The following is a 23,554-nucleotide window of genomic DNA, read 5'->3' as shown; positions in this document are numbered from 1 at the left end:
TTACATTGTTTGCATATCTTATTATCCTTTTTCTTGTTTATTATTAGTTTTTCTGCCATCCTTGTATCTCCATCTGTCCCTGTCTCCTCCCGGATAAGCAACCTATGCTTAGTTATTTTTTTCTCAGTTGGTCCCATTTTGCTACACTTACAGCATTTGCTGCCATACCTGAATGTGGTATTTCTGCTGCTGTCAGGCAGCATTAGGCTTTCTGACATTACTGATGTGGTTACCTAGGCACTGTTGTTCTTGTAAGACTCTGGTCTCCAGAAGATCCTCACAACTTCCTTCCAACGACCTGTGAAATTCGGCCATTTCTCACATAACCCCCACCTAAAGACCAGTGAAACCCAGCCCTGCTTTGTTTTGCTGTGTGAAACTCTGGTCAGCTTCTCACACAATCACCTGTCATGTTCACTGGTTTGTGGTGTCCAGTAGTTATCCACATCCTGTTCAGCCGGCATCGGTTTGGCTCTGAGCTTAGTTTAACTGCCAAATGATTTGCCTGGAGCCCAAACATTAATAAGTTCACAGAAAGGCCAGGGTGTGGTACTTGATCACTGAATAATCTCCTTTGTAATGTAATTTAAAAATCAGGCTGTGGATGAATTAATTGATTGGGCTTCCAATCTCATTAAAATGGTTCTACAACGTGAAGGGAATTCTTTAACAAATCCTCAGTGTTTTGACAATGAGGCCATGTAGCTGAATGTTTATGATACATCTTCGTGTTACCATATTGTTAAAATTAATTTTTATTCTCTGTGGGCACATGCTTGTGTAGACAGCTATTGCTGATTGCTTTAACTTTTTAAAATCACGTCTTTCATTTTCCAGGGTGCCTTATATTGTCTCCTTGGAAATCATAGTGGAGTATGTTTGGCAAATCTTCACGACTGGGATTGTATCGCACAGACGTGGCCAGCAATTGTTTCTTCTGGCCTTAGCAAAGCAATGTCTTTGGAAAAGCCATCCATAGTTAGACTCTTTGATGACCTAGCAGAAAAAATCCATAGGCAGTATGAAACGATTGGATTGGACTTTGCGGTAAGTAGACAGATTGCTCGGTGTTGATGTCTTGGATTCCGAGAGCATTTGGTTACATAAGTCATAGAATCATAGAATGTTTTGGGTTGGAAGGGACTTTAAAACTCATCCAGTTCCAACCCCCTGCCGTGGGCAGGGACACCTTCCACTGGATCAGGTTGTTCAAAGCTCCACCCAACTGGGTCTTGAATACCTCCAGGGATTGGGCATCCACGACTTCTCAGGGTGACCTGTGCCAGTGCCTCATCACCCTCACAGTGCTTGGTGCTCGTTTATATTTGAGGTTTTTTTCTAATGTGGATTGCATCCTGATTTCTATTGCAGTGGAATGTAGACCTGTTTTTTGAGAGCTTCCTGTAATTCTATTGGAATTTTTAACTTTTTGTTGACCTCTAAGGAGGTGTTATGGAAAGGAAATTTAAATTGCCTTTCGGTGTTAATTATGGTGGATGATGCTCATCGGGTGTGAAGATGCATAGTGGTAGTACAGTGTTGTCAAGTTACCATTGTCCTTACTTGTAGTGATGTCCCACTGTGCTAACACACAGCATTCATTGCACCACTGCCTCATGCCTCATAAGTGGCATGGTACTTATTTTAACAAATAGATGTCAACTAATTAAAATATCTTAAACAATTTCTACGCTTTAATAAAATATTGAAATTTGGTGTTAGTTTTATTTTATAATAGAATAAAACATTTGCTTGGAAAAATACATCTGCTCTGTGAACACAAAAGCCGTCTTCCCTGCTTCTTTGTGAACTTATCTATATGTGGACAGGAAATTCTGCATTCTTCACGTGATCTTAAGCTCTCCTTATTTAAAAACAGAAACAAACATTAAAACTTGTAAGTTACTGCTCAGTCCCAAATTTTTGCATTCTGTCAACAGGTTCCAGAGAAATGTGTTGAGATAGCTGTTATGCTGCAAAAGTCAGAACATCCAAGTTCAAACTTCACAGGTCTTTGTTCAGAAGAAATTCAATTAGGAATTCAGCGACAGAAAGAAAAGAATGCTGAGGCTCTGCGGTGAGTTCAGCTTCCCTTAACACCAGCTTGCACTGCCTGATATTTACTGTACATTAAATGTAATAATCCAAAATTGCTGAACTAAATCTTAATCTCAACATATTCAGAATGCCCAAGGAGTTTTGGGGCGTGTCCTTCCTCCTGGCCTGGCAGCGACTTTCCTCTGCACTCCTATTTCCTTCCTCTTCTCTGTCCTCCCCATTTCTGCTGCATTTACTGCATTATCTTCACCCACCTTTTGTTGAGGAACTTTTATTCTATTTTTAAATGATTCTCAGTAGCATCTGATTGATTCCCTCTCTTCCCCTCAGAAACTATGAAAATTTGGTCAACATGCTGCTGGACTGTGTGGAACAAAGAAATCTGTAAGCCTCCCTTTCTGTGCATGAGACTTTTTGGGGGGTGGATTGGAGATGGCTACGTGAATAAACAGGAATTGCATCATGAAGTGCAGCTGTCATGACCAGGACTGAGTAATATATTTTCACCCTTGAGTTAGTTGTCCAAAAGCCATTTTATCAGTAGCAATCTTGCATAAAAGGCGTTGAGGCTAGCTTCCTGGAGAGTTTTTGCAAAGGTATCTGCAAAAATTGGATTTCTGGAAGTCTTCATGTATTTGCATGTGGACTCTGCTTGCCAAAACAGGAAGATAAAGGCCAGTGTAGGGGAGTCTTGCGCTACTGTTTCCTAGGTTAAGACGTGAATGAGCCTTGGATTTATTTTCATTGGGAACTTGATTTATTAATATAAGGTACTATCACGTCTTGGAGTTTGGCTTTGTTGTTAATTAGTTTGACCTGGTTTGTTTTAATATTTGTCTGTTGTGGGGAGAAAAGCTCTTGTTCTGTCTGCATGATACTGACATCTGAATAGATTTTTGATTGGTAGCCTAATATTTGTGTTTAAAAACTTCAAAAGAATACCCCATAGTTCTCTCTTTTACCTTGAAATGCTGGGATCAAAAAGAAATGATTAAGTAAGTGTGTTTGGTTGCACTTGTGTTCTCAGAACACCAGAGGTTTCCCTAAATGACAATTAAGCTCATTAACTATTGCAGTGGCATAGAACATTGCTTAAGTTAGTCCAAACATATTTACATAATTTCAGTCTGTATAATCATTTCTGTGCAAAAGCAGCACATGCAGCTCTGCTACTTATTGTCTGTTTTCAATGTTTGTTGTATTTTTTTTTAGTCCCTGGAAGTTCGAGCACATAAGTATTGGTTTTCTGTCTCTGCTCCTGAGGGATGATAGGATACTGCCTGTCCGTGCCATAAAATTTTTTGTGCAGTGTCTCAACCATGATGCAATTGTCGTTCGTAAGGTAAAAACAACATTATTATATTTTTTTTTAAAATCAGGTGTTTGTGGTGTCTTGCTGTGATAAAAGCACAAAAATTAGGGGGGTGTCCCTCCTTACTCTTCCAGCCATGCATGTGTAAAAACTTGACAGTGCTGTAGCTGTGGCATATGATGTTAAGTCTGTGAAACTGAAGATGTGCAACATACCTTTTCATTCATTTTTACTTCAGAATTTTGCAGAGTTTCTTTTGCAGATGTCTTGTTTTTTCCATCTGCAGCTTCTTACCTTATGGGAGCCATCTGTGTGTTATATCTGTACATTCCATTCTGCTTGTCTCTTCAGTGAAGCTTAAAACCAATGGCTGCCACCTTTTTCTTCCTGATAATTATTATTGGGGAGGCTGTTGTGGGCTATAAAAATCACACTTAAACCATGTCCTGTATCCCCTTGAGATTTACTTCTTTATGGGAAGTATCAGCCACTGGAGTGACAAAGTTCACTGTAATTTTTGCTGGCTCTTTAGGGCACTGAATAGCTGGCTTAAAATGTATCAATAATGAGATGATTAGACACATCCTTCTGGAGGTAAGTGCATGGAATGGATACATCAATGCCCATTTCTTTCTTTTAGGTGGCCATCTCCGCCGTGGCTGGTATTCTTAAGCAGCTTAAGAGAACACACAAGAAAGTGCCCATCTGCCCTTATGAAATAAGTAGGTTTAATTTAATATAAGAAATGTCCTGCTAATGTTTATCCTAAATTTTTTTAAAAGCATGTTATTTTGGTTAAATTCAACATAGAATCACAAGCTTTTCATTTCTCTGTGGTTGATAATGTCCTAAGCAAACAAAACAGGTAACACAATCAGTCATCTTTCAGTTTGGTGTGTTTTTAAACAATGTTATCCTTGCAGGTCTGTATTAAGGTATTCACTTATTTGGAGTGAGTTAAAACTTCAGAGAGGTGGTCATTCTCCTTTCAGAAAGCCTTGTAATTTGTGAGAATAATTTGTATATCTCTTTTTTATTCTTTTTTTTAATAATTTCAAGTGGAACATCTATTTAAATTACTAAAGGAATCTCTTCTATTACTGTTAGGGTTACTTGTAATCTCCCAGAGCAAATCTTTGTGCAGATTTGATAGGGGGGAGGGAGGCATAAAAGCTCTTTAAAATCTTTTGATAAGCACTGTACATTAATGCTCCCAGTGAATGTTACGAGTTTGATAGAGTATCAATTCTTCTTTAACCAGGTGGAAATCCCAAGCCTTCCAGCATTCAGGCTGGTGACAGACCAGATAACCAGTGGCTGCACTATGATAGTCAGAGTTTACCAAAGACTAAGGAAGCTTGGGAGTCGTGTTGTTTTGTGGAGAAGACACACTGGGGATATTATACCTGGCCCCAGTGAGTATCATTAAGGATTAAGGTAGAATTGTGAGAGTCAGCAGAAAAAGCCTTGTGGGAAATTAAATAATGTTTGTTAGGTTTAAATTTTTTAATTGAAACAAAAAAATTACAATTTATTTTCTCCTTTGTGCTCCTTGCTTGTTTTAGCAGTTCTGGGTGGCTTTTGTGGAGGTGGTTATTTATTGTTGTTGTGTTTTTCATTTATTTATTTTCTACCTGCTTCTCTTTGAGTTTTGTGGGTACTATAGGCCCTTATTTCATATGACTGTTTAACTGCTGGTTTTAAAATTAAGTATGCATGTTTAAAAATTATATACGTGTGAAATATGCAGAGTATCCTATCAGTACTAACTCTGGATTGCTTGCTGTAGTAAAACCTTTATAAATACAGACTTAATTTTCTTGTAAAATTTCTTTAAGTTTCTCTTTTGGAGATGATGATGAATCCTACTTAATAATATAAAGAATATAGAAAATTTATGGTAAGCTTTATTTTCCTTTGAAATATACGTTACTGTATTCTTTTTTTTTTCAATATTCAGAACTATGACAGTTTATGCTCCAGTTGAGCATCAGCCAAAGCTTGGACGAAGGAGAGATGAGCTGACAGAGGTGAGGGTTTCAGTACATTGCAGTCTTGTTATTTTATTACTTCTCTTTGCTTTTTTTTAATATTGTCCCCAGATTACTGTGGAGGTAATGTAGAGATTAAATTCACTTTCTCATTTAACCTAAGCATTGCTTGTAATTTAAAGAGTGCTACACAATGTGTAGAAACAGATTTGTTTTGCATGATTGCAAACCAAGATGGAGATTGAATTCAATTGAATTGAATTCATCGGGTACTGGAACAGGCTGCCCAGGGTGCTGGTTGAGTCGCCTTCCCTGGAGGTGTTTAAGGAACAGGTAGATGAAGTGCTTAGGGACATGGTTTTAAGGGAGCATTAGGAATGGTTGGATTTGATGATCCAGTGGGTCCTTTCCAACCTGGTGATTCTATGATTCAATTATACGGTTTCATACATGGATGCATATAATCATGTCTTGAACAAGCAATAAGTCGTAACTATTTAGAAACCTAGACCCCCACAGGACATTTTTAATCATATTTTCCTCCTTCATTTTCATAATTGGTTTGTTAAGCATTTTCATAATTAGTAAGATGTCACTGTGACAGTCAAGCACCTCAAAGCTAATCCTTTTTTTTTTTTTCCTGTTACAGGCAGAACAAGTTATATATGATCACTTTTCTGATCCCAAGTTTGTCGAGCAGTTAATAAAATTTTTGTCTTTAGAAGACAGAAAAGGAAAAGACAAGTTTAATCCTCGTAGATTTTGCCTCTTCAAGGTAACTGGAGTTCGATAACCAGATTACTTCCTTTTTGCAGATAATTGTTGAAGCATGGAAGAGCCATACGCTTCTCGGCTTATACCCCACTGTTGCAAAATTGTCATTTTTTAAAGGCATGCTACTATGATAAGTCCTATTAATCCTCTCTTCTGATTAACTGCATCTGGAAACATATTCAGAGTAATACAAAAGTATATAGGATGCTTGTATATAGTTGTTATATAAAAAAAGCAAAGTAATTTCACTTCCTGCATATTTAAATCTCAGGCATTTCATGATCTTACATTCCTTTTGCAAAGACAATCATTTAAACAGATAATTACTGAAGGCGCTTTCACATCTTGTTTTATAGGGCCTTTTCAGAAACTTTGATGATGCCTTCCTGCCCGTTCTTCAGCCCCATTTAGAACAACTTGTGGCAGACTCTCATGAAAGCACACAGAGATGTGTAGCTGAAATCATCGCTGGTTTAATAAGAGGTTCAAAACACTGGACGTTTGAGAAGGTGCTGAAGTAGTGCTTTTGAGTGATTCATGGAAGTTAAGGAATAACTTTGAATTATTATGTAAATTAAATGTATAAAATGGAGGGGTTTTAATGTGTCACCTCTGTCCAAGAGAGGACTGGAAAGGGTTGCAGCACTTAGTGCTTCATTACCAAACTTTGAGCACAATTTATAGCTTGATGTAGTGCCTATATAATACTACGTGTTAGTAGAATGCATCAAGATTGAAACTAAGAACAGTTTTCTGGTAAAGAGATAGCAAAGCTGACAGGGTTTGTGATTTCTAGTTAGAATAAATGCTTATTTCTAGCTTGAACTATTACATCTTTCTTTAGTCTAAACCCAGCTGTCTACGTTACCGTTAAATGAATTTCTATGCTGAAATGTAATTGCAGGAGAATCAGTTCCTTAATAAAAAATAAGTTTTAAAATCTGTAAGGAGGAGGAGTTCTTGGAGTGTACAAGACTGCTGTCCTACCAGAAGCAAAGCATATCCAGTCTCTGATACAGCTGTGTTTAAAGCACCATGAAAATGATGCATATGTAGTCTACAGGATTTATAAACACCTTGTAAACAAAATTACAATGATTCCTGAAGTCTTAGCTCTGATGCTATTTTTTTCATTTTATAAATACCGTATTGTGGCTGCTTCCTGGAGTCAGTATTGTTTTTCCATGATTTGAAATGATGGAAGGAGTTCTCTTCACAGAGGTTAGATGGCCATTTTGTCCTTAAATAGACAAATCTTGTCTTTTGCCTTTTTGCTGAGCAGGTGGAAAAACTTTGGAAGCTTCTCTGTCCGTTGCTTCGAACAGCTTTGTCCAACATTACAGTGGAAACATATAATGACTGGGGCACATGCATAGCAACCTCATGTGTAAGTCTTATGAAGCTGTATCCAGATGGTGAAGTTTCGAGATAGCCTGTAAATTAGTACTTTATTAATAGAGATATTTGGGTGTATTCTAAACCTGAGACCTGTAAATACAGTATAAAAATAATACTAATTTAAAATCCTATAGCTTTTTTTGACAGTTTTGCTTCCTTCTGCCCTTTGCAGACAATTTAATATAACATTTTAGAGAATTGAGGTAAAGACTTAGTTTTCCTTTTAAGCAGTTTAGAAGAGCTGTATAAGGTTAGTGAGCAATGTTAATGTGTGTGCTTGATATGTGTTCAATTTTTGGGGAGTTTTTAAACTCAAATTACGCATTTATTCTAGCTTTGAAGGCGCAGCATAGCCTTACGCTGTGAAAACTAAGTCTCATATAATAACATAATATTATATGTTATTCTTTAACATATAATAAGATTTCTATATGCTGCGGTGAACCTGGTGTCATGGTGTCAGAGAAAGAGTAAACGATAGGCTGCAAATATTTTGGATCAGTAACTCTTTGAGGTCATGCAGTAAAAGTCAACATAGTTTGTCAGCTGGAACCCTGGTGATTAATTGGTAAAATCCAGGCATGATTATTCATATATGTCAAAAAACTTATTAAAGTCCTTCTATTGTTATCATCGTATTTACCAAATAATTTAAACTGCGTGTGGTTCCATTGGTTTTCTTCCTACTGACGTTCACTGTGAAGAGATATTTAACTTTGCACTTGCTTGATAGAATAAACCCAAGGGCCACAAAGAAAATCTCTGACAAAACTTCCTTTTTTTATACATTATTTACATGAAAAAAAACCCAGTTTGCTTATATGTGATGTCCACTTATTTTCAGGAGAGCAGAGATCCTAGGAAACTGCACTGGTTATTTGAATTGCTGCTGGAATCTCCATTGAGTGGTGAAGGAGGATCATTTGTAGATGCATGGTAAAATTAATTTTAAATGAATTTTAACTATTTTATTGTGTCTGATTAAAGAAGCAAATAAAACATGGATAAAATGTATTGAGAGCATATTGTGCTAGCTGACTTGCAGAAGCAGGGAACAAAAGTGCTGCTTTCCAATTAGCTTTCCCCCCCGTGATGACAGTTTTTCCTTTTTTGTGTGTGTAATTAAATCTAGCTAACAAATTGTGAAGGTTTGGAACTGGCGTAGCAACAGTACTATAGTTTCATATTGTAACTTTTGTCCATCTTTACATGCAATTCACACAAAGACACTTCTATGCACTGACGGGCACAAAATAAGGCCTGGGGGGGAACACTGGGGAATGGAGGAACAGTTTCGTATGACTGAAAACATTCTGTCCTGCTTTCTAGCCGACTTTATGTACTGCAAGGTGGCCTTGCACAGCAAGAATGGAGAGTACCAGAACTGCTGCACAGATTGCTGAAGTACTTGGAACCTAAACTCACACAGGTTTACAAGAATGTCCGAGAGAGAATAGGAAGGTCAGCGTTCTCTCCTGAAGTTCTTGGGGTTCTTTCCTCTTAATTTTCTTTGGGTAGTTGAGTATCTAAGGAATTACACTGAAGTGATGACTACTTATCTCTCTGCATTAACACCGGTAATAGAAATCAGGTATAGTTAATAGACTTGCTTCAGAAACTTCAGATGACTTCTCTGTTTTTGTCTTTTTATTGAATCTGACTTGTTACGTTCGTGTATGGTATCTCTGAAGTTCTTAAACCCCAACAAATACACACCACCCCCCGTGAAAAACAAAGAAAAACCCCCAAAATGGGAAACACAACATTACTACCCAGATTTGCTGTGTCTGAGCCCTAATAAGCTATAAATAAGCTGAGAATCCTTAACAGAACATTTTAGTGACTTAAAAACTAGTTACAGATCTGTTCAGAGGAGAGGGGAGTTGCATCTTAGTGACTGTCTAACCCTGCTCTATTCAAATATCTACAAAGAGGGTATTTGAAAAACGTGGTTTTGAGTAACCAATGTAAAGATAAGAGGAATTTTTCTATAAATATTAAACGTCAAAGTTGAATGAATTGATCTTGGATCACTTTTACCTGCGTTCTCTATGTCGTAGCCAGGCTAACTGTATGTTCGTGCTTTCTTTGTTTGGTCTTTTAGTGTTTTGACCTACATATTTATGATTGATGTTTCCTTGCCAAATACTGCTGCAACTAAATCTCCTCGTGTCCATGAATTTACTACCCGGATACTTGAAAATCTTAAACCTCTTATGGAAGCAGATGAAGAAATTCAGAATCATGTTATGGAAGAGAATGGAGTTGGTGAACAAGATGAGCGAACTCAGGGCATTAAACTCTTGAAAACTAGTGAGTTGCTTAATGAGATTAAGAAATGGAGGGTCTTTTAAGACATGATGATGAGGTCTGTAAATCATATATTTGCAGTATACAGTTTTTCCTCTCAGATCTGTGGTGCAACAAGGTGTCTGTTGTTTCAGGGTTGAGTCAAATGGTAGCATAGGTCCAGTGTAACATGGTAGTCTCCCAGACGAGCCTTGCAATAAATTGGGTCTATAAGTTGTTTGGGGATTATTACTGTTTTTTATCATCTTTGTTAGTGGTCATTTCTCTCTTATAAAACAGTTCTGAAGTGGTTGATGGCAAGCGCAGGACGGTCCTTTTCCACAGCCGTCACGGAGCAGCTCCAGCTTTTACCCTTATTTTTCAAGGTATATGCTTTAATTGCTGCTTTATTAGTCCTGTTTGATTAAAAAGGGCTTTTACGTACAAAGTGAAGTTATAAGGAACTTTTTAAATAAAATAAAAAGCAAAAAAATAGTGGTAATAAACTTGCTTTCCAAGGAGGACCAAATGGATATTTTTATGCTTATGTCTGTTTACAGCTGGTAATACAGCCTGTTAAATGATTTTCACTGACAGTAATGACTTGTGGGTGAACGCACTGTACATTTGTAATTTGAGGGAGGAGAAAATGTTTAATTCACGGGAAGAAAAAAGTGTTTACTTCATTAATGTACATATGTTGTTTCTGTTCTGATACTTATGTTTAGTTGTTTTCTTTTATTCCATGATTATGGAATTCTTCTGAAATGGTCGTCTTTTTCTTTGTTTTCCTTGCTCCTCTAATCCTCTATTATTCTATGAAGCTGAGTCATTCAGTGCTTTATATCTGAATAATACATGATTGCATGCGGCAAACCATACGTCTAACTGATATAAACATCAGTCAGTTATCCAACAATAATGTATGTGACCACAAAATAAAAGTTTACTTATGTGAAAGTGACCTTGAATTACTGATAAAGCTTTCTCTCAGTTTTGGACCTACATCTAAAATATTAAATTAATTGGATTTGATAGTGAAAGAATTGCAGTGGGAAACTGAAGTCTTAGCGGCACCCATTTAATCCTCCTGAAGAGCTTCAGAGTAGCCATAGTGTTCAGATAAGTAAAATGTGGTGCAAGGAACAAGGATCTGATGATTCTAATTCACATTTTCCACAGCTTATGGCTGAGAATATTTTAACATTATATTGTTTTTCCTATGTAACCTAATCTTTCAGCATTATGTTCATTGTATTTCTCCTAGATATAACTTTCCTTTCATAAGAATTACCTAGAAAGTTTCAGGATTTTGCTGTTAGCAGTGCTTATTTACTAACGCTAGCCTTCCCGTCCTCCCTCTTTGATCTTGTTCTATAGATTGCACCGGTAGAAAATGACAATAGCTACGATGAGCTCAAAAGAGATGCTAAGATGTGTTTGTCATTAATGTCTCAGGGTTTGCTGTATCCTCAGCAAGTGCCTTTGGTACTTAAGGTGCTAAAACAAGTGAGTATGGTCTAAATAGGTTAAAGCTCCTTGCCATCTGATGCACTCTGTGTGGTGGGGTTTTTGTCTGTTTGCTTGGTTTTAAGATAATGCAGTAGTTGTGATATGAAGAGAATCAAATACTGTTTTCTTAGAGGTGAAAGGCAAGTATCTATTGGAAGTGTTTTAAAACACTTAAAAACTGTGAGTTTGGTTTTGTTTCCCACTTCCAGACATTTAAACAACTTGTATCTTTATAAGAAATTGAACAGTATTGTAATAAATTAAAATTTGGTTCAGTAGTGGATCATTTTAAGCCAAACACATCTCCTCACGAGAATAAAAATTCAAAATTCAGTTTCAAAATAAGTCATCATCTAAAGAACTGCCCTTGAATCTCCGCGTTTTTCTAGTTTTACAGTATCTTAATCAACTGCTGTTGGATTCTGAAAAACAACACAAACAAAAATGCACTATTTCCATCATGCAGGACGTGGTTTTTTTCTCTAGTCATTAAAGACTGACCTATAGCAGTAAAACTACCTATTGCAGAATGTTGGTGTAAGCTGTACACACAGCCAGAATAGTAACTTCAATGTTGCAGGCCAGGCTGCACCTATGGCAGATGCTTTCAATAATTTGGACTCCCATGAGCCAGTGGAGATCAAAGTAAAGGAACTGGAAAAATTTGGCTTTCCAAATGCATTGTATAGAATACATATACTCAAGCAGGACGGAATCTCTGGTTAATTTGTATCTCCCTTATGGCTGATGTCAGGAATCAGTCAAAGGGAGAAGCATGCCTACTTTGTCTTTTGCTATGGTAGGTATCTGTTAAATCGCAGTAAACTTTGGAAGTTGAGCCTTTAATAAATTATTGTCTAAGTAATTGCATGCATTAGAAATTTAGAAGCGTATGAAACAAAAAACATCTGAGCGAGGGAAGTTACTTGAAACTCTTCCCCACGAGGTTTTGCTTAAATATTGTTAGCTTCACCTTGGGTAGCTGCTTTCTTTCATTTTCTTGTTTTCACTTTCTTACTTATTTTCACTTGCAGACAGCAAGAAGCAATTCTTGGCATGCTAGGTATACCATATTAACCTACCTCCAGACCATGGTGTTCTACAATCTCTTTATCTTTCTCAACAACGAAGCAGCAGTCAATGACATTAGATGGTTGGTTATAAAGCTCTTGGAAGATGAACAGCTTGAGGCAAGTCAGACCTTTTCTGAAATGCTTTGTTTCATGTGACTGGTTTCTTGCCCTTGTCAAGTTTTATGAAAGAACTACCGCTTGTGAATTAATATAGCGAGTATTTCTGGCTTAACGCTCTTTCTATTTTGAAAATACAACTAGCTTTATAGAATTTCTATGTTTTATATTCCATTTTTTGCTTTCACTATTCCATTCCAAGAAAACAACTGTTTAGAAAATACTTCATCAGTGATTTTTAAAAGTTCCATTGTTCCTACACTTCCAACAAAATGGAATATTGCTTTGTTTCATTCTTGGTTTAGGCATAGCTGAATTAGGGATGGTATCGTGCTGTAAATATTAGCATGCATGTCAATAGAAAATTCAACTTCCAAAATGCCTTCCTATGGGAAAACTGTATAAAAACACTACTTATTACTCTACAGATCTGTTTCCCATTTAATCATAGCAGCTTATTAAGGACAAGAATACTTTTTTATACATCCAGCTCACTAAGGGAGTGTTTCTTTACTTATAAGTGGATTTTCCTTAGTTTTTTGAAAGATGCATGCATAATAGAATTTGTCTAGCAGGTGCTGTACTGTTGGTGTTAAATGATTCAAAAAGTAATAGTTGTAAGCTTACTTGTCAGTCTGACAAGTTTCTGAACATCCCTTGATCTAGTGATGCTTCAGTATATACAAATGGAAGGAGATAAAATCAAAAATGGTGGCTGTGGTACATGCACACTGTTGAAGATCTGTTTATGAAAGCACAGGATGCTCTTAGAAGTGCTATCGGGGTCATAAGCATGTTCTTACGGCAAAAAAGGAGGGTGCCTGATGTTTTTCGTAGTCTTATTTTTCAGGTTTCTAAAAAGTGGGGGGAAATGACAAAAGTGTTTTATTCTGTTTCACTAATCTACAGAACTGAAGGCTTGTCTGGAATTATGTGAATTTAAATATTTTTTTATCATTGTCTTAATTCATTTACCCTGTGCCGTCATTTTCACTGCTTTTTTGCTGTTGGCAAATATCAATTAAATCCTCCGTTTGAGTCCATGAGTGCTTTTTTTCCTTTATAGAAGCCAGGAGATTTGGAAGTGTGTTACCCTTTTGCCAAAACAAAGATCCTGGTCTAGGTTCCCCTGTGAAGCTACGTTTTAAACAGCTGTTAAACCTGAGATGTGAAGCATGCTTTTGGGAACAGTCAATTGGAAATAATTTTTATATACAAATTAATATTTCTGGCTTATAAGGTTTGACATTACAGTCTCTTGCACTACTCACCCAGTCATGCCTGTTTCAGTGTTCAGATGAGTTCTGTTATGTCTTTCATGTTGCTGTTTGTTACATTGAGCTGGAAAGCAGCAGCTTGCAATCGTTTACCTTATTGCCCACAGCACTCAGAACACTTACCTCATAGTCTCATCATTTTGAAAAATACCTTTTATTCACTTTAATACAATTTATTTAGTTATTTTAAATGTACAAAATTATTCTTCTGTGCTACAGAGATGCAAATCAAAAAAGCTTTATCTGTGTTCGTAATCTCTTATGATGACATAGTTACCATGGAAGCTTTCATTTTTCTTTGAAAAGTGATCTCTTTTGATAATAGTTCTGTCAGGTGATAATACAGCTATCAAGTTTATTCTTGATAATAATTGGCGAGATGCAGTATCTGGCAGAGTAATTCCTATGTATTTTTTTAACGCTGGTTTTTAAGATGAGCGTGCTGTCAATAGAGCCCCTACCTCTAACTCATATTTGGAGTCTTTTAGCCTGTGGGACTGCGATTTTGATTTTTTGATTTAAAGATTTTTTTTTTTTCACTTATTTTGATAAAAAGGTTCCATACCTAATGATTCTGCCCATCTTGTTCTTTGCTTTTAATATACAATTTGCACTTCTAATAGTGCTAGAATTGCCAGTCTCAAACTTCCTGGTGATTTCGTATTTTTTCATACAATTGTTGCAACAAACCTTGATGGACAACAATGTTGGACCGCGCTGAATGTCAAATAGCAATGGGACTGCAATGCAAAGTGAGCGTGTGTCATAGGATGGTCTGGCTGCTGTTGAATGCAAATTTCATGCATCTAGCTTTAAGCACAGGTCTCTAGAATTGAAGAAAGCTCTACTTAAATGGTAATGTGAGAAATTATCCCTCTGAAAGTCAGAGGGGTCACGGAGCTGATGGAGTGCTGTGAATCTTAGAGCTAATGTGACCCTGCAGCAGAGAAGGGAAAAAGTATACAGTCCTGAAAAATCATGTCTTTGTATACAGCAGTATAACCACCCCTGAATATCACGTCTGATTTTCATGTAATTTAGACAGTTGGAGAGAGCTGCAGGAATGATTTCAATCTGGGAAAATAGATTTTGTACTAAATAATTCTATTTACTCAGAAGTAGAGGAAAAGTCAAAAATGAGTGTATTCAACCTGGAGTTACGGTTAAAGTCATAGCTTCGTTGATCTGAAAGCATCTTTCTCACTGTTTTCTCAGCCATAATTTGATCCAGGAGGCTCCCTGGATAGGTGCTTCACAAGTTTGTATTCTTACAGATAGATGTACTGAATGCATACCTCTCATGTTTTGATAAATGTTTTTCATATTGCACTGCAGTAATGAGAGTATTTTCTCTTTATGTAAGTAGCGCACTGCGGTTCTTTGGTTTTGTTTTGATATTGTTGTGGTTTTGTTAGACCTGAAGTCAGTCAATTCTGACCAAAAAAAACCCAAACCATACTCGACTGGAAGAGGATTCCTCTGCTGTTCCTCTGCATTTTTTATAGTCTATAAGTTGTCACACAAGTGTGATGATCCGTGAATTATTTAGTGTCAGATGTTGTAATGAATGGTTAGCTTGTTAATAGTTGATTTTAAGGGCTTTGCTTCTAGGTGCTTCTTGCAGCAAAGTGTTCCTTTTAGTTAGATGATTAATTTATAAATTGAAGTGGTTTTAATACAGCGGATAGTGATGTAAATGAATACAGCTCACTTGGGAGCTTGCTCACTTTACAGCCAAGCTTCTTTCTATTCTAAGTCTTGCATTAGCCCGTCATATTTCATTTAATAGCTTAGTTCTTAAAAGACGCACAAATTGCTGATAAACAATACTGGCAAACTTCCACTCCATACTCCTTTATGCAGTTAACAAAGTAGATCATGTTTGAATAATGTGTTGTAGAAATTTAAATGGAATGAAGTGAAGTCTCAAGAGCTTATTGTTAACTTAGTGTGTTTAATTATCACAGTCCTTGCAGCCATACTTATTGCTTTGTGGAGGTTCAGAACATTATGTTCGAGGATGTAATTTATTATAATCTCCTGCATTGGATTCAGAGCATTGGTAGGTGTTTGTGCTCCAGACAGACAAATGTTCTGTTTACAGTTGCACGTAACAGTATGTACTTACCAAAAAAACTGGCAACTGCTGTCAGTGTTTCAATGAGTTGATTCAGTTTTCAAGTTTTGAAATGTTGGGAGGTTTTTGTCAGCCTGCAGTTAGTGAAAGTAGAAGTGAATTTTGGAAGGTCTCCAGTTTAACTGTGGTCTCAGAGTTCTATGACTTTATAGTTTGAGAAGATTTGAGTAGATGAGATAAATTAATAGAACCGATTGGTATAGTTGCTTCTGAAAGCAAGTGATTGAGTTATCTCTACTTGCAATCCACTGTCAATGTGTTGTGGCTGTTTCTGAAAGGAATGGAAAAGGAGATCTATGTTTTGAATGGTCTGGCAACTAGATGAAAATTTATTTCAGTTGTGTTCTTTTGGGCTTCCGAGTTACCAAAGAGAAGAATATTTTTCCAGCCTGGAATTCTGTTTTTTATTAATGTAGTGAAAAGAACTGGTACTCAGGACAACAAAGTAAACAATGCTGGAGTGTTATAGAACTGAGTTGTTGACCATAAACCACTGAAACTCATAGTCATTGCTTATTAATCCGGCATTTGTGTATCTCTCAAAGAATTCTTGTGCTGTGGGCAGGACAGAATCAGCTTTGTCTCATGAACAAACCTTCTGCCTGTTCTTGGAAAGGCTCTTCAGCCTCTGTCAAGTCTAGCATCTCCATGTACATTTGAGCAGGAAAACTAAATGCTTTTGAATAAAGTATGCTTTTTTTGCCTGGTAAAACTAATGTTAATATGGAGACTATTACGGATTTTGTAAAGCAGGTTAATTACTTGAGGTGGAGCGTCTTGATCTCATTCAAAGTGTTTTTAAACTTTCTAAAGCTAGATTAGTCTGTCATACATGTTTTGATAATGGAGTTTAATGACATTATTTGCTTGAGTAGTAGGTCACTTTATGACAAATTGTGTGAAGGTAGCTCTATATCACAATAGAGTTATGTTTATTAATCTGTAAAGAACCATACAGTACACTAGTAGTAGTTTATGCTCTATGAAATAACAGGATAATATTTTAAAGACTTCTCTCAGGTAGAGTTTGGTTACTTTGCCTGGCTGGATGTACTTAAAAGGATAGTAGTAGCATAAATACCTCCTTCTTGCTGTGCCATGTGTGCTTAGTAATGGTGGTGTATGCTCTCTCTGCTCATAGGTGAGGGAAATGGCTGCTACCACGCTGAGTGGTCTGCTACAGTGCAATTTTCTCACAATGGATGGTCCCATGCAGACGCATTTTGAACAGCTGTGCAAGATGAGGCTACCAAAAAAACGAAAACGAGACCTGGGTTCAGTGGCAGATGTAATTCCTTCCGGTGGTAAGAAAATTGCTTTGAGAATTTGATTTCATAGAATCAGTAAGTTGGAAAAGACTTTTAAGATCATCAAGCCCAAGCGTTCCTGTCCGCTGCTAAATCATATCCCTAAGCACTTCATCTGCCGATCTTTTAAATTCATCCGGGGATTGGGACTCAACCACCTACCTGGGCAGCTGTTCCAGTGCTTGGTAACTGTTTTAGTGAAGAAATTTTTCCTGATGTCCAATCTGAACCTCACTGGTGCAACTTGAGGCCATTCCCCCTTGTCTTATCACCTGTCTCTTCTTGGGAGAAGAGACCAGCACCCACCTCTCTATGACCTCCATTCAGATAGTTGTAGACAGTGAGAAGGTCTCCCCTCAGCCTTTTCTTTTCTAGGCTAAACAACTCCAGTTCCCTCAGCCACTCCTTGTAAGACTTTGTTCTCCAGCCTCTTCACCAGCTTCTTCACTTTTCTCTCAACACACTCCAGGACTCTGCACGTAGCCTTGTTAAACCTCATCTCATTGGTCTCAGCCCATCAATCCAAGCTGTTCAGATCCCTCTGGAGAGCCTTCTTACCCTCAAGGAGATCGACACTTCCTCCCAGATTAGTGTCATCTGTAAACTTACTAAGGGTACATTCAGTGCTTTCATCCAGGACACTGATAAACATACTGAACAGAACTGGACCCAGCACTGAACCTTGGAGAACACCACTTGTGACCAGCAAATTTACAGCATAAATGATGAATAAGAATACTTTTTTTTTTTACTTTTTTGGTAGTATTTTTTATTATGTATTTCTACATTATTAATTTTCCAGAATTAAGACTAAAGGAGTTTCTCCATTTCCCATGGGCACAGTTCGCATAATTAAGAACACAGATGAAGAGGCTTAGCTATTTCCTCGATAAATAAACTTCTTTAGCTGCCTCAGCATAATTGCACTCCCTACTCACCTTATCTTCTAGTTCTTATTCTGAAAAAACCCAACAACCTACCCAATAGTTAACCTTAGTTAGGAGCTTTGGCTCTGACCAGGCATTTTGGCATCTGAGTCATGTTCGTTTGACCTGGAAGCACTGGGTTTCCATATTGTCAAATAGTTCCAGTGCTTGAGAAGACATTCTGAACACAGAAAGAGGGGACAATGGAGATGCAGCGACTCAAAGGAGGCTCTTTTGAAATGTTTATAAAGTATGCAGCAGGTGTAGACTAACTTTTTTTACATATTCATAGCCGACTGAACATGAGCCAGCAGTGTGCCCAGGTGGCCAAGAAGGCCAATGGCATCTTGGGTTGTATCAGAAACGGTGTGACCAGCAGGTCCAGGGAGGTTATTCTCCCTCTGTACTCGGCACTGGTGAGACCGCACCTTGAGTACTGTGTTCAGTTCTGGGCCCCTCACTACTAGAAGGATGTTGAGGCTCTGGAGCGTGTCCAGAGCAGAGCAACAAAGCTGGTGAGGGGGCTGGAGAACAAGTTTTATGAGGAGCGGCTGAGAGAGCTGGGGTTGTTTAGTCTGGAGAAGAGGAGGCTGAGGGGAGACCCTATTGCTCTCTACAACTACTTGAAAGGAGGTTATGGAGAGGAGGGAGCTGGCCTCTTCTCCCAAGTGACAGAGGACAGGACAAGGGGGAATGGCCTGAAGCTCTGCCAGGGGAGGTTCAGGCTGGATATCAGAAAAAAATTCTTCACAGGAAGAGTCATCGGGCACTGGAACAGGCTGCCCAGGGAGGTGGTTGAGTCGCCTTCCCTGGAGGTGTTTAAGGGACAGGTGGATAAAGTGCTTAGGGACATGGCTTAAGGGAGTGTTAGGAATGGTTGGACTTGATGATCCAGTGGGTCCTTTCCAACCTGGTGATTCTATGATTAGAAATGAAAGATGGAGTCATAGAATGAAGCTGGGTAAGAAAACAGAAGCAATTTGGAGATACATACGCTTGTGTGATCTTATTTGACTGTATGGTTTGTAGAACTGTCAAGTTTTCTGTAGTAGCTAGAGATCTGTCTACTGTGGCAGTGTTGTTAGTTTTTAATTCAGGATCCAAACTCAATCAGTTAGATAATCGTGAAGAAATTCTTTCCTGTGAGGGTGGTGAGGCACTGGCACAGATTGCCCAGAGAAGTAGTGGATGCCCCATCCCTTGAGGTGTGTATGGCTTGGTTGGGTGGAGCTTTGAGCAACCTGATCCAGTGTAAGGAGTTGGAACTGGATAAGCTTTAAGGTCCCTTGCAACCCAAAGTGTTCTATGATTCTGTGATTGAATGTTAGTGTCAGTATGTTATTCTCATTAGATCACCTCTGTTCGATATAGAGGCTCTCTTCAGTCATTCCTATGAGTTAAAAATAGTCTTATTTTCACTAATAACCAGTTTTAAGTTTGGCTGTGTCATTGGGGAATGCCTTAGACAAAATAGTTGCACCTTGCTAAATATAAATGAATATCCCGCAATTGCAGACTTGGTTAAACGCCACGCTGGTGTACTAGGACTTAGCGCCTGCATTTTGTCAAGCCCCTACGATGTACCCACCTGGATGCCACAGCTGCTGATGGATCTCAGTGCCCATCTTAATGATCCTCAGCCTATTGAGGTAAAAATACTTGTATTGTTTTTCTGTTTAATAAGTTTAAAATATGCTTGGTCATTCCTAGCTCCCCTTTCCTAGAAAAAAATAGGGAGTTATTAAGAAACTTAGTTTCTGCGGCATTTTATTGCGTGGTTTCAAATCTGGTTTAAGTCATGGACTGATGTTAAGTATTTTTGGTGGTAGTTCTGTTCTTGCTTTCAAACTTAAAACATAAACATAAAACATAAAACTATGTTTTATGTATAGCTCTTGCTATACCTATAATGAGTATACCTATAATGAGGAAGAAGTCTTTTTAAATTAAAAATGTCACTTCTGTGTATGCACAAAGAGATAGAATTAACATTCTACAAAATATGAACCTGAACCAAAAAATCACTGTGAAATTTTTAAAGCAAGTTTCTATAAGCAGCCCTAGAAACAAGTTCCTAAAGGAAAAGCTAGCTTTAACTCTTTTTTTTTTTTCCTATTCATTTTTTGTTGGCCTTTGCTGTGTTAACCAGAGTAGTGAGCTTATGGCTGAAGAATAGCTTAAATTTAACAAACTTTGCTACGGTGTGCTTTACTGAATCAAGAAAGTGAACAGATTGGACTTTTCTTTTGTTAATTTAATTATAGTTATTTTAATAACAGAAGATAGTTTTCCTCTGATTTGTTTCTTCTATGCACCATATGTGATTCATCCACTCCTCCTCATGTTTTGAGACCCAAAGCATTGGTTCAAGCTACTCAAGGAAAAGGAAGAGAGGAAAAGCATTTCACTTACACTTTATAAGAATCCATTAATTTTTTCAAACTCAAAATTGTAGGACAAAGAGGCCTTTTTATAAGAATATTGGAGTCGTGACACCAGTCAAAACACTTTAACCAGAACTTCAAAAATTAAAATACTGGGGAACTGGACTGAACTCTGCAGAGCCCTTCTAAGCTTCATAAGAGGTCAAACACTGTGCTCTACTCAGCAGGGGTTTTTTTTTGTTGAATTCAATGTTTTTTCTTTGTCATGGAGCTTAAATCCATAACTGATACAGCTCAATGCTGATTGTCTGCTATGCAGATGACTGTGAAAAAAACACTGTCCAATTTCCGGAGGACCCATCATGACAACTGGCAGGAGCATAAACAGCAGTTCACAGATGACCAGCTACTGGTGCTTACTGACCTCTTGGTTTCACCGTGCTATTATGCATAGACAGGTAAGATTATTTGTTTTGACACAAATTGACAGAAACATCAGCCTTCTGAAATCTACTCTAGCTCTCCAACCTAGTGTGGAGTAGGGAAGTATCCCTAGCCACAGGGAAAGCGCTACAACCAAATTTCTAAGTCCTGTGCGCCTCAGTGATCTGCTTAAGATTAGATTTATTTTGGTGAAATATTGCCTTTGTGTGTGTCCCTGTATTACACTAGTGTTTTGCTAAGAAATTTACACTTGTTTTCTTGAATATTCACGTTCGTTTTCTCCATTTTCTGCCAGTTGGCTGCCTTTTAAATGCCAGGCAGATTCACTAAAGGCAAGCTACTTGCTACATTGTACTTCTGATGTCTCTGAGGACTTTATGCTACAACCTAGTCCAGTATCTTGCAATGGGGAATGACTGCGACTGCTAGCAAACTGTTTCCTCTTCCACATTATGGCTTTGCTACCAGGTCTCTTCACACAGGCATGTCCCCAAAGAGTGAATCCATTACTGGAGTTTCTCTTTGTTGCGCTACAAGACTTTGATATCTGTTGTATTGTGATGTTTTGTGACAATATTCCAAAAGAAATTTAATTTATATTGTCATTTTATTCTGTGGTAATACCATGAGACAATCTTGTATCATGTTCTCTTTTTTAATTCTTTCTCCTTTCTTTTCAGGTTTCTCCCAGAAGAAATGAGGATGTAGGAAACTCTCTGTGAAATAAAGGAAACTCGGAGAAATTTATCATGTGGAAAACTTTGTATTGGAAATCCTGATACCTATAAAAATCCCTTTTAAATACAAACATAAAGACCTGGTTCTATTCAAAAAGAAGTGCACCACCCCAGGGAGCAACTGTGGGAGCCCCACAGTCTCCTTTATAACTGCACTTGCAGAGCTTCATCATGAGTTTATTGCAAGACCCTTGTCATTGGCCTGCATTACACATCAGTCTTGTTTCTGCTCTCTTGCACACAATGACTTACACTGCACATTTCTTATCCTCTTTTTCTGACACTTCTTCACAGCACTTTCCAACATCAAAGATATGCAGAACCAGAGAGTACTGCAAACCAGAATCTTCTCAATGAAGCTCTCCAGTTCTGTTGATGCAGCTGCTTCCCTAGTCGACGTACGATACCAAGAACTATCTTTCTCAGAGTTTGGTTTTTTTCACTACTGGGATTTGAGTGCCCATCGGGTGATGGGCTCTGTATCATTCAGTCCACCTCAGGGCAGGATTGCCTTTTTGTATCTTCCTTGACAAAATGTAAATAGCTGATCTTCTCCGTGCAGTTGAGATGATGACAGGACAAGAAGTGGGGAGTGAAAGCTCTTACTGCTTGCCCAGGTCTTCATAGATAGCTTGACCACACGTGGAATAAAAATCTATGATTATTTGCATATTTTTAAGGATGAAAGATGATAGGTGTTTCCACATAATTAGACCCCATGGATACAAAATCACGGCCTACCAAGTGATGGCTTGAATTCACAGAATGCAATGTATGTATTGTGTGAAAAAGGCACTGAATGGCTGATTGGTTTTAATAGCGTATTCTGAAAGATTGTCACTGCTGGAGCAAGCATATCTTGTTTGAAGATTGTGGGAACTCTGTATTTTTTTGCTTGTAGCTTTGTTCAGAGACTGGTATCTATTGGCTATTTAACAACATGTTTAATATGTGTTACATAGTTGTAAAAGACTGTATAAATTGTAGAGGCATTGCATTGACAAAACATTGTACAGTTTGCAACCTTTTACATAACACCATTGTGAGATTAATTTGTAAAGATTCATACTTAGATGTTAATACGGTAGTAGTTCTGGCTTTTGTATCAAATCAAATGCCATTATTAGTTTTTTTTAAATTATTTTCCTTAACAGAATATCTCTTCACATCTGAAAGGCAGAGGTTTTGGTTTGCTTTTCCTGTATCTCATGATTACTATGTCTCATTCAGATTTTAATGCAACACTTGTGGCCATCTCTAAATGCTGACATCACATATTCTGGTGTGATAAGTTCATAGAATGTGAGGTACATTGAAATAATACACAAACCAGTGTGTGTTTCAACTTTCATGCAGCCCTACAGGAGCACTGATACATTTTGAGTGATTTGCCTGCTGAGCGTGTGATTCATTCCAGACTTCAAAGCACAGCAGTGTTCCTGGTGCAGTATTTAATGAGTATCAGCACACGGATGTAACCACTGTATAGCGTAGTGCCAAAATTATTATTTCAATTGTGTATGTAGTTTAAGACCGAATAAATGGATTGTTTGTAACATCTGCATTTTTTGGTATTTCTAAAGCAAAAATTTCTGGTTTTGAGAATATAACTTAAGGTTGCTTACTGTGCTCTTGACCTGTTTTTATGAGGCGTGTGTTTATTGTGAGTTAGGGCAGCACAAAGGATAAATTAAAGAGGGGTGGAGCACCTCTTATATGAGGACAGGCTGAGAGTTTGAATTCTTCAGCTTAGAGAAGGGAAGGCTCTGGGGAGACCTTATAGTGTCCTTTAAGGGCATCTAACAGGAATGTTTTCCT

At 37.7% G+C, this 23,554-nt stretch overlaps 1 protein-coding gene across 2 annotated transcripts in view; it reads left to right on the top strand.

Moving 5' to 3' along the window:
- PSME4 (proteasome activator subunit 4) overlaps positions 1-23,321 on the top strand; it is a 71,079-nt gene extending 47,758 nt beyond the window's left edge. Inside the window, exons 29-48 of one of the 2 annotated variants that reach the window (XM_054061779.1) lie at positions 838-1,047; positions 1,941-2,077; positions 2,389-2,442; positions 3,271-3,400; positions 4,011-4,092; positions 4,632-4,785; positions 5,331-5,400; positions 6,011-6,136; positions 6,492-6,644; positions 7,418-7,522; positions 8,378-8,469; positions 8,863-8,994; positions 9,638-9,846; positions 10,123-10,208; positions 11,203-11,331; positions 12,369-12,524; positions 17,080-17,242; positions 19,687-19,820; positions 20,875-21,013; positions 21,680-23,321. In XM_054061779.1, the coding sequence (XP_053917754.1) occupies positions 838-1,047; positions 1,941-2,077; positions 2,389-2,442; positions 3,271-3,400; positions 4,011-4,092; positions 4,632-4,785; positions 5,331-5,400; positions 6,011-6,136; positions 6,492-6,644; positions 7,418-7,522; positions 8,378-8,469; positions 8,863-8,994; positions 9,638-9,846; positions 10,123-10,208; positions 11,203-11,331; positions 12,369-12,524; positions 17,080-17,242; positions 19,687-19,820; positions 20,875-21,009 (2,457 nt within the window). In that variant the 3' untranslated portion in view covers positions 21,010-21,013; positions 21,680-23,321. The remainder of the gene's footprint in view (positions 1-837; positions 1,048-1,940; positions 2,078-2,388; positions 2,443-3,270; positions 3,401-4,010; positions 4,093-4,631; positions 4,786-5,330; positions 5,401-6,010; positions 6,137-6,491; positions 6,645-7,417; positions 7,523-8,377; positions 8,470-8,862; positions 8,995-9,637; positions 9,847-10,122; positions 10,209-11,202; positions 11,332-12,368; positions 12,525-17,079; positions 17,243-19,686; positions 19,821-20,874; positions 21,014-21,679) is intronic. The other variant, XM_054061780.1, reaches the window with a different exon arrangement.
- Positions 23,322-23,554: the final 233 nt, after the last annotated feature.

This window comes from Cuculus canorus, chromosome 3, assembly GCF_017976375.1.
Source record: "Cuculus canorus isolate bCucCan1 chromosome 3, bCucCan1.pri, whole genome shotgun sequence".
NCBI lineage: Eukaryota > Metazoa > Chordata > Aves > Cuculiformes > Cuculidae > Cuculus > Cuculus canorus.
This window is presented reverse-complemented; position numbering and strand designations above follow the sequence as displayed.